The sequence below is a fragment of the Biomphalaria glabrata genome, chromosome 8, assembly GCF_947242115.1.
Source record: "Biomphalaria glabrata chromosome 8, xgBioGlab47.1, whole genome shotgun sequence".
In the NCBI taxonomy this organism is placed as follows: Eukaryota; Metazoa; Mollusca; class Gastropoda; family Planorbidae; genus Biomphalaria; species Biomphalaria glabrata.
Genome location: NC_074718.1, coordinates 41,999,257 through 42,009,693, shown reverse-complemented (window position 1 = coordinate 42,009,693; position 10,437 = coordinate 41,999,257). Strand labels below are relative to the sequence as shown.

The 10,437-nt window shown below is 32.2% G+C and overlaps 1 protein-coding gene across 3 annotated transcripts; it reads left to right on the top strand.

Annotated features, from left to right (window-relative positions):
* The first annotated feature begins 14 nt into the window (after positions 1-14).
* LOC106061458 (glucosamine-6-phosphate isomerase 2-like) lies at positions 15-8,887 on the top strand. Of its 3 annotated transcripts, none has more exons than XM_013219608.2 (6): positions 15-127; positions 2,667-2,810; positions 3,995-4,096; positions 4,727-4,909; positions 6,099-6,283; positions 7,464-8,887. In XM_013219608.2, the coding sequence occupies exons 2-6, from the start codon at positions 2,687-2,689 to the stop codon at positions 7,695-7,697; spliced, it is 828 nt and encodes a 275-aa protein (XP_013075062.1). In that variant the 5' UTR covers positions 15-127; positions 2,667-2,686; the 3' UTR covers positions 7,698-8,887. The 3 variants fall into 3 exon arrangements, with proteins under 3 accessions (XP_013075062.1, XP_013075063.1, XP_013075064.1); XM_013219609.2 differs by having other exon boundaries at positions 68-176; XM_013219610.2 differs by lacking the exon at positions 15-127 and adding an exon at positions 268-406.
* Positions 8,888-10,437: the final 1,550 nt, after the last annotated feature.

Below are 10,437 nucleotides of genomic sequence, written 5' to 3'. Positions count from 1 at the left end.
TACATTGTATTCTAAATTTAGAAATCACATGATTTTGCTCTAACAAAAACAAGGTTATGACTAATTTTTCGCTGTCTGTGCGTCTTTTTTATTATCTTATCAGCTGGTTGAAGATTTTAAAGTTCAGGTACAGTGTGAATTATCCGTATTTCTTAGGTCTTCAGAAATAAAATCAGGTCAAGAAACTTGATAAAACATTCACATTGGTTGTAGATTAGGAGATTTTGCAGAATAGGTGTTAGAGAATCTATACTCTATAGTAATAATAGTAGATAATGATAATCTAGTCTAGTGACTAGTCTAGTGAGTCTAAGTCTAAGTCTAGTCTACTTTTTAAACTTTTTATGTTTGGTCTGTCAGGCAGTACACTAAACTACAGTCTACTGACTACACTACTGTGTCTAGAGTAAGTTAGAATACAGATCTAGACGGTAGTCACCCAGCAGGGCAGCTGACTCATTCATCAGCCCGTCTAGTGTAGAGTCTAGATCTATATAGAATTATAGATCTAGGTCATATATCATATAGATATAGAGTTATAGACTAATATAGATTATTATAGATCTACATCATTGTCACCATTCGTTTTGTTTAATGATCAGTTTAATCTGTAGGAGTGTAGCTGTAGCCTAGCTATGTTTTTTGTTAATATTATTATCATCATATATTTACTATATTTATAATATTATTAGAATTATTGATATTTTAACTTAGCCTAAGTTAATATTCTTTCTATAATTAAGAATATTAGTAATTAGTGAATAATAATAATATTTCTTATTACAATACCCATCCAAAAATTAGACAGTTTACATTAGATAGTATCTGGATATCCTACTAGAATCCTAGATATTGATTAGTATTTGAATTATTTTTAGATCTATATAGATTTAATTATATATTACTATAATAATAAGGCTTGTCTTCGAGTCTGAAGATTAGTGAGGAATGCATTATTTTCTGTGGCTGTGCAGCCCCAGCTGTGACCTACATATTTTGCCTCATCCAGGGCAAGCATAACCATTGTTCACAGGTGGTCGATTTAGATTTTATTTTCGCCGTCTGCATCTGACCTCTGCAGCAGATTTTCTTTTGGTCTCAAATTTGTATCCCGTGGCCTTAATGAGTGACCTCCAGCTGTCTCGTTCTGAGGCGCATGCAACCAGGTACTCTATTCTATGTCAGATAAGGCAAGTTGGTTGGCGCCTAAGCTGGTCTTTGAAGCATTTCTGTGCGGCACCTCTTTTACATCAACCACCTTTTAGCTCACCAAATACTGCCTTTTGCATACAGGATATGTGCCCTGCCCAGCATAACTGTTGGACTATAAGCAGTCCCTCTATACTGGCTTTCACAAGGACATCGTATTTGTAGTGCGGTCTTGCCACCATATGACCATTATGGAGCACAAGCATCTTTGATGAAAGTGCTCAAGTAGTCTTAGTTGCTTTCTGTATAGCACCCATGTCTCAGATCCATATAAAAGGGTTGAGAGAACCACCGCTTGGTAGACATTGATTTTTGTAAACAGGCGGAGTGATTTATTCCACCAAACTCTCACCTGAAGGCGTCCAAAAGCGCTACTGGCCATGGCCAGATTGTTATCAACTTCCCTTGAAAGTGAGGCATCATTTGATACAATACTACTTAGATATGTGAAGTGGTCTACCATGTTAAGGGGCTGTCTGTTTATGGTGATCTTTGGGGCTGAGTAGGTTTTATTGGGTGATTTCTGGAACATGACTTCTGTTCTCCTGAGGTTTATAGATAAACTGAAAGAGGCTACAGCGTATGCAAATTTGTTGACCGTGTTCTGGAGATCATGTTCATTGTGAGCAAGCAGTGCGCTATCATCGGCATAGAGAAGCTCCGTTATGACAATCTCCTTTGTTTTTGTATGGGATTGCCATCTGAACAAAACCTGATGTAGATGCCTTCGTGCAATTGCTGCCTCATTTGACCCAGCAGCATACATTACTATATGGAATAATATACTAGAATATTTAATTATTATATAAATATATATAAATAGACTTATTTATCTAGATCTAGATACTATAGTAGGTTTGAGGTTGCTTGAGATTTTAATAATAATATAATTATAATATAATAATGCTACCTTTAATGTGAAAAAATTCCAGTTAAAAACTGAAATTCATGAATACTTTGTCAGCATTGAAGTTTCAACCTATAGCCTGTAGGCTGAGACCTATGCAAGGTTTCATGTTTTTATACTGTAGCATCAATTTTGTACAAGATTTACAGTAGAGAAAGGACTCCATGATATTTGTTTCAAACCAGTGGCATATAAACCTCATCAGATTCATAAAGGGAACTAACTCAAAATGGTTTTAATTTTTCTTATGCCCATTTTCTGTTCTTTCAGAAGTCTTTCCAGAAAGATTGCAAAAATATCATGTCACACTCCTGTTTCAATTAATTTTCTCAGCTAGAATTGATCTTCTAGTTACAATTAGTAATAAAGTTAATCTACTTTTACAAAGTTAAATATTCAAATAAATACTCTAGGCATATTCATTTATTAATCTTTGGCCATTCATTTCTCAGTCTACTAGAGACATTATTGTGTGATAGGTCTGCATTTTGGTTGCTTATACATTGTTGGTTTAAACTTTGCTTATTTTTATCTTTTATTTTATTTTCAGGCATTCACTGACACTTGAAAATGAGGCTAGTTATTCATGATAACTATGACCAAGTCTCAGAATGGGCAGCAAAATATGTCAGAAAATGTATCATAAACTTCAAAGCCGGTCCTGAAAAGTATTTTACTTTGGGTCTTCCAACAGGTAAAATATAATTATGGCTGAACTTTTGATACCTAACTATATTATAGTACTGGTACAGAGTTTTTACGCTATTCAGATAGTCTTTACTGTGTGCCATATTCCTAAATTCTACTTATATTTACTTGGATTCTAACTAAATTTTGCTCAGGCTTAAAATGTTGTCCCAGTTAATATTTTTCTAAAATAGGTCAGTAGTCTTAAGTTTTGAAATTTTGACCCAAAAATTTTGTCATAAGGTATATGATAATATATTTTGTACAGAAATACTAAGAGAGTAATCATGCAAGAAGTTAAGTTCACACAATCTCATACACCAGAGAATTCGTGTTAAGTAAAGTAGTTAAGCTCCCCTTTCAGACCTTGCAATCTATAGGGCAGATCATGCAAGAAGTTAAGTTCACACAATCTCATACACCAGAGAATTCGTGTTAAGTAAAGTAGTTAAGCTCCCCTTTCAGACCTTGCAATCTATAGGGCAGATGATTTTAAGGTCATCTGTTTCTGTGGCTCACAAATAACAATGGTGTCATGTGGCCAGCACAACGACTAATCGCCTTTTCTTTTCCCTAATATCAGGTCTCCATTAGAGCTGGGTGGATTCAGGAGTTGCCCTAAAGTCCCTGAAATAAAAAATCCCTGTCTTCACCACGATTAAGATTCTGTTAAAACAAAACCATGAAGTGATCTCTGTTTGCCTGCCGTACTATCACTTTGCTAGACCATCTTTTTTACCTCCTTATATTTTGTTATAACTTAGTAGCGTTGCTGCTGAAAATAGATACCTGTACATCATTTTAGTTTTTATTAGGAAACAATCTTTTGAATAGGTTATATATTTGACCTCTTTGTTGCCTATATACTTAGCTGTATATCTCATTGAATAAATTTGCTATTAAGTTCTGAGTGGCTAAATGTGTATTTTTGTGAATTCTACAATTATAGGTAGTACTCCACTAGGCATGTATAAAAAGCCATATAATTGTGAATTCTACAATTATAGGTAGTACTCCACTAGGCATGTATAAAAAGCCATATAATTGTGAATTCTACAATTATAGGTAGTACTCCACTAGGCATGTATAAATTAAAAAGCCATATAATTGTGAATTCTACAATTATAGGTAGTACTCCACTAGGCATGTATAAATTAAAAAGCCATATAATTGTGAATTCTACAATTCTAGGTAGTACTCCACTAGGCATGTATAAAAAGCTGATAGAGTTCCATCGAGCTGGTAAACTATCATTCAAGTATGTGAAAACATTCAACATGGATGAGTATGTTGGTAAGTTGTTTTGTTTTGTTTTTCATGACATTCTTTGACAAAAAAAAATGTTGCATCAGACTATTCTAACTTCTTAAATAAAACCTTCTGCAATGCAAGCATACAAAAGCCTTAAATTACAAGAAAAAACTTTTTTTTTTTTTTTGAAATTACATGGATTGAATAATTTAAATATTTCTAGGTCCTATGGGTCCTAGTATTTTTTATGAAAAATTAACTTACAAACAAAATGGTTCACTTTCAGAATATAAAAAGTAGACATTGCACCAGAACTAAGCAAACTCTAAAATATATATGAAATCAGATTTTCAAAATCTTTTCTAGTTTTTGAGATCTAAATGTAACAGATAGACCTCATTAAACTTATAGCAGCTTTTTCCCTATCAGGTGCAGCTAAAAATGTTGATTCTTGTTTAGTTATCAAATCTAATCAACTCAAATTTTATCAATTCAACAATTACAGCATCACTTCCCTTTCATTTAGTGGAAATGTTGTTAACATTTTTATTAGAGTGTATTTTTGTATATTAATTTAGTACCCTTAGAATAGTTAGCATCAGTTTTCTCTTTAAAATTGTTTGTACTGTAATGTTTTTTAAATTAAATTATTTGTGTTATGTCCATAAACAGCTCTGCCCAGAGAGCATCCTGAAAGTTACCACTCTTTTATGTGGGAGAACTTTTTCAAGCACATCGACATTGAACCAGAAAATGCTCATCTGCTGAACGGAAATGCTGAAGACTTGGAGAAAGAGTGCCAAGAGTATGAACAAAGGATCAAAGAAGCGGGTGGAATAAGACTGTTTATTGGTGGTCTGTAAAGTTATTTGAATATCTGATGTTTGTTAAATTCTTGAATTTATACAAAAAATTTTTACAATTTCAGCACATCAGAAATATTCAGACCATTTGCCTTAAACACAAATCACTTGCTCATATTTTGTACACACAATCCTCTAGACTTTTATCTTTCACAGTCTTGTAGCATCTGCAGGTTGGTAGTGGCGTCTGCATAAATACTCTGAAGAATACAATTTTTCTTGAGTTTAATGCCTTCAAACTCAATTCAGTAAAATAATTAATCCAGCGATTAACCAATTTCCCACAAACATAAATCACTTGAATATATGCATTGTAGAATAACCTGACTGATAAATACTATTAAATAAAGCACAGTGAATAATTGCTGAATAAATTACAGACAATATATAACTAATGAGAAATGAACAATGACCCTGATAGCTAGCTTTGCTTTCCTTTTATAGTAAAAATACTTTTCTAGATTGTTACATAATTCTTGACTCTTAGTTAGAACTTTCTCTCATTCGATGACCCACATAGTTGTTGACATAAAAATCTTTTCAAGGAGTTCTGCACGTTTCTGGTCATACAATAATCTTGACCACCATTACTGATCCCTGTCTCTCTAGCTACTACCCAACTCGTGCATTAGAGCATTACACTTTCAAAAGGATACAGAGTTACAATGCAATCTATTAAACCAGTTCTTTTTCAACTAAAAATTAAACAGTAAAACTTGTTTTTTTACCCAAAATGGACCCTTTCAATCTTCAGGCATTGGCTCTCATGTTTTATCAATGTCTGCTGTCAAAAGTTGTTAAATGTTCTTTTTTTTTTTTTAATTTCTTTAGAACGCCACAAGTTTGGCATTAATCTCTATGGAGTTGAAATACTGTGTTGATATATATACATTTATATCTGTTAGATATTAATTTGTGGGAGAGATGGCAATAACTAAGTGTAGTTAAGAAAAGAAATTAAAATTTATTACATTATATGAAAAGAGAGAAATGTAGAGAGAATTAAGAACAGGCTTTTTTACCATAAAACTAGACTAGCAGTCTCTTGTAATGCTAAATAGGGAAGTAACCCATCATACTATCATGAATTATTATTCCCTAGCTGGTTTAGTTTTCTATTACTGTATTACCTTGAGTTGACAATCTTTTGTGTTGATGAAATATTTTATTTCTGCCCACAGGGATTGGTCCAGATGGCCACATTGCTTTCAATGAACCAGGTTCTAGCTTAGTCTCTCGCACTAGAGTTAAAACTCTTGCTCAAGAAACCATTTTGGCCAACGCCCGTTTCTTTGGTAATGATCTGAAAAAGGTACCAACCCAAGCTTTAACTGTTGGAGTTGGAACGGTGATGGATGCTGATGAGGTGGGTACATTGAAGCAGAAATTTTTTTTAAATAACTTACCGAGTGTAGCTTTTTTTTTTTTTTTTTGGTTGGAGAAAGAGAAACAGTCATTATATTTATCATTCTTACTGTCTGTATGTTAGTATTACAAGCAGATATATTCTTATTTTTTACAGAAGCTTTGTTGGTCACTTGGTGTTACAGTTATCTTTGCAGTTAACATAGGATGGCACCATAAACTATCTAGACAAAACTTACTTAAACAGCTTTACTAATCACTGTCACTCTTGCATTCATTCCAGTAATTTAATTTGATTAATTTAAGTAATACAGAAAAGATGTAAAAATTGCATTCTAAATGTCTTGGGAATCTTAAAGTTGAAATCTTGACCATTTGTTGCATAAATAAATGCACTGGCCATCAAGAATAGAATATACCAAAGTAAAATCAAAGAAAGATAGAGGGGGCTATCATTGTTCACTATTTCATACTATCAGTCAAGCTACAAATATTATCAGTTTATTTCATTGATACTTGTATTGTTTATATCACTATAATTTATTTCATCACTTTGATCTACATTCATTATCCATGAATGGAGTTTGAAAGGATAAAACTTCAATTAACGTAATGTCTACATTGTGTTACTTCAGTCTATTATAAGAAGAATCAAGAGTTTGTGCATCTTCAAGAGTTGAAAAGAAATCAAATAATATAACTACTCAGAAAATAAAGCCCCAGTTATCCTTGTATTTGTTAATAATACCTGGATTAACTCTTGGCCACCTGTTCACTCACATACCAATTATCAAAACTTTTTTTCTGTAATGTATACATTTATAAACACATAGTGATTTATGGACATCTAGATTAGATTGGATGATTAGCAAAATAATGTTTTAAGCTAAATTTACTTTATTAATGCCAATGGTTTATCTTATTTGACAAAACACACACACATACACATATATGTGTGTGTGTGTGTGTGTTACAAGCACACAAATATAATTCTTATTTCATTCAGAAAAATGTTTCTTTATACTATGAAAATTTATAAATAAACTTCCAGTCCCATTGGGCACCCTTTATTAAAATCTCAGTTAAAAAGTTGTTGTTTTTTTTAATGATATGCACACTGATAGCATTAGTATCATTTTCTATGCAACAATTTGATATTTATGAACTTTTTTTAAAACCAGGTCATGATTTTGATAACTGGAGCTCACAAAGCGTTTGCCCTGCACAAGGCGATTGAAGAAGGTGTTAACCACATGTGGACAGTCTCTGCCTTCCAGCAGCATCCACATGCCATTTTCCTCTGCGACGAGGATGCCACAATGGAACTGCGTGTGAGAACTGTGAAATACTTCAAAGGACTGATGCAGATTCACAATAAACTTGTGGAAGAACCAGATCTTATAAAAGTTGATTAGAATTCTGTTTCAAGAGGAGCTATGAATCTTGTAAAACACTCGACACATTCTTTTATTGTTACCTAAAGTCAAATTTTCATATATTTCAGCTGTTAACTGATGTGGTAAAAAAAAACCACATATCAACAGTACGAGAATAAGTCATGATTTTCATTTCATTCTGCTAAATAAACAATGAATGATGCATTTCTAAAATAAAGTGTACAGCTATACTCTGCTGATGAAATTTTAGCATTTGATGTAAATCTACAAACCTTTTCATTCCTTCAAATAATTTTTTTTTAATCATTTGTTTGATGTAGATCCTTCTTTTAACATCTTATTGAGAAATTTAAAAAGTTTGATAATTGTTAATGCACTGATTGCAAAGTGTTTCCTACTTCTGTTGAATTCTTGCCCTCAAATGAAATCAGGGCATACTGAATAGCACTGCAATTAATTTATTTTTGTTTAGTGTAATTTTGAAACAAAATCAAAATTTCTAGATTATAATTTGATACTTGTAAAAAAATGATTTAGATATTTTTTTTACTAGTTTTTAAAAAAATATTGATTGGAATAGATTTGTTTTTTTAGCAGTTACTTGTACATTCCATATTTGTTTCATACAATAGTTTTGATCTTTTTAATATTATTATGTGGTTTAAAGTCACAAAGATGTTAACAACTGAACAAGCTCTCAAGTTTATCACTCATCAATAGATCTGTGAACACATTTTTTCTTTTACACCACAATATTGTAAAGTCAATATATCTTTAAAATAAAAATGTTTGAATTCGCTTTAATACATCAGCATAATATTTTTGCTATCTCATGCATTTAAATAAATGTACATGATAAACATCAAGTCAATGAGCATAAAGGAAATGAAGCTCTTGTAAAGTTCTAATGTTTTCACAGCTCTTTATTGTTTTTCCCTTTTTTTTTCCCCCCCTTCACCCCCATTTTTGTATCAACGTCACCACTTTCTTTTTTATATTATAATGCATGATAAATGTCTCCATGGTAACAGATTATAAGAAGTATCCAGTGAGCGTGATCTAGTCCTTATAACCTGTGTGAATGTGATGTCAAAGTAGATTCTTATATTTTGAAACATTACACCTCAGCAAGCTGAATAATTGTCACTGAAGTAAAAAAAAGTCATCTAGTCTTTTATTTCACTGAAATTAAACATAGTCTTTCCAAATGCTGTTTTATGTTGACTCTTATTATTCTCTATATATGAACACAAGACATAAACAATGCTATAAGTGTTTATTTTTACTTTTCTCTAAATTTTTGGGCTTGTGGTTTCAAATTAAAATAATCAAACTTGGAAGTTATATAAAGAGATTTTAAAGATCACTAATTGATGAAAATGCATGTTAAAGACAATTCTTACCTGCACAGATAATAAGACGTTATAATTTAAAAAAAACTTGTTTAAAAAAAATAATTTGAAATATGAATCGTGCATTAAACTATTTGTTTCTATTTTCATTAAAAGAAGTATAGACAATTGTGTAAATCAGAAGGAATTTCTCTAATGTAATTTATCCTCTAAGTCTAGTCTACAATTGATCAAATAATAATTTTTTTTTTTGTATTTTTTTATATTGAAAAATTTTAGAACTTACTCCCAACATAGATTAAAGTTCCCCTTTCAAACCATGCGGACTATAAGGCAGATGATGATGTTATGGTCATTGGTTTCTTTGGCTCATTGTTAGTGAGGGTTTCATGTGGCCAGCATGATGACTAACCAGCTTTACTTTTACCCAACTAATGTCAGGTACCCATTAGAGCTGCGTGGACTCAGAGGCGCCCTAAAGATCCCGAAATTAAAAATCTCCGTCTTCACCAGGATTCAAACCCAGGACCTCCAGTTCAGAAGTCAAACGCTTTACCGCTCAACAACCCTGCCTCCCTACTCCCAACATACATTGACTTTATTTGCAACATATGCCTGTATATGAAGGTCACAGTTAGGTTTTCGAATCCATCTAAAGTACAGCAATCATTTTTTTGTACATGTTCTTAACATGACAATAAGTAAAAATCAATCTGGCCATATGATAAGTTATATCACAGTAAAAAATAATTTAACTTAGAGACTTGCAAAAAAAAAATATCTTATATTCGGTGTAAAGGAAGAGATAAAAAAAAAACTGATGGGGAAAACCACATTGAAGAATACTGTATAGGAAATTCACATCACTCTGTTGGAACATAATATTTAATAATACACAAATGGCAAAAAAAAATTATGCCGTTCTTTGTAATGTACATTTTATGTATTAAAAATCTGTAGGTAAAGTGGGGTTTTGATATGTGAGGCCTAGAGACATACAAATGTAATCGAAAGCACTACTTAATTGGCACTTAATAATACTGCTTGAAAGATATGTTAAGGAATAGGTTCACCCCACTCCAAGAGCAAAGATTGGCATCTGAAGCATATATCATGTGCAGGAAGAAGTAAAAACAATCATTTGTAATCTGTAGTTACTGAGATCATGAACTCTGATTGAGGAAAGAGCAGATATGTTGGTAATTACAGGCTTAGCCATTCTCAGTTCTGCTCTCAAGCTGCAATGAATAGGCCAGCCAGCCATCTTTTTGTTCACTCTCACTTTCCATTCTTCCATCTTGCACTTTGTTAGGTAGATTTGTCTTCCTAATCTTTTTGATATTTTAATATTTCCGTACCATTAGCTTTTTTTAAACTTTAGCTATAGAGACAAGACTCAATACAAT

What these genes read in the sequence shown, in the direction of transcription:
- LOC106061458 (XM_013219608.2), top strand. Translation starts at nt 2,687, where the DNA reads ATGAGGCTAGTTATTCATGATAACTATGACCAAGTCTCAGAATGGGCA. An exon ending in TACTTTGGGTCTTCCAACAG is followed by an intron (nt 2,811 to 3,994) that starts GTAAAATATAAT and finishes CTACAATTCTAG; the next exon opens with GTAGTACTCCACTAGGCATG. An exon ending in AATAAGACTGTTTATTGGTG is followed by an intron (nt 4,910 to 6,098) that starts GTCTGTAAAGTT and finishes TTCTGCCCACAG; the next exon opens with GGATTGGTCCAGATGGCCAC.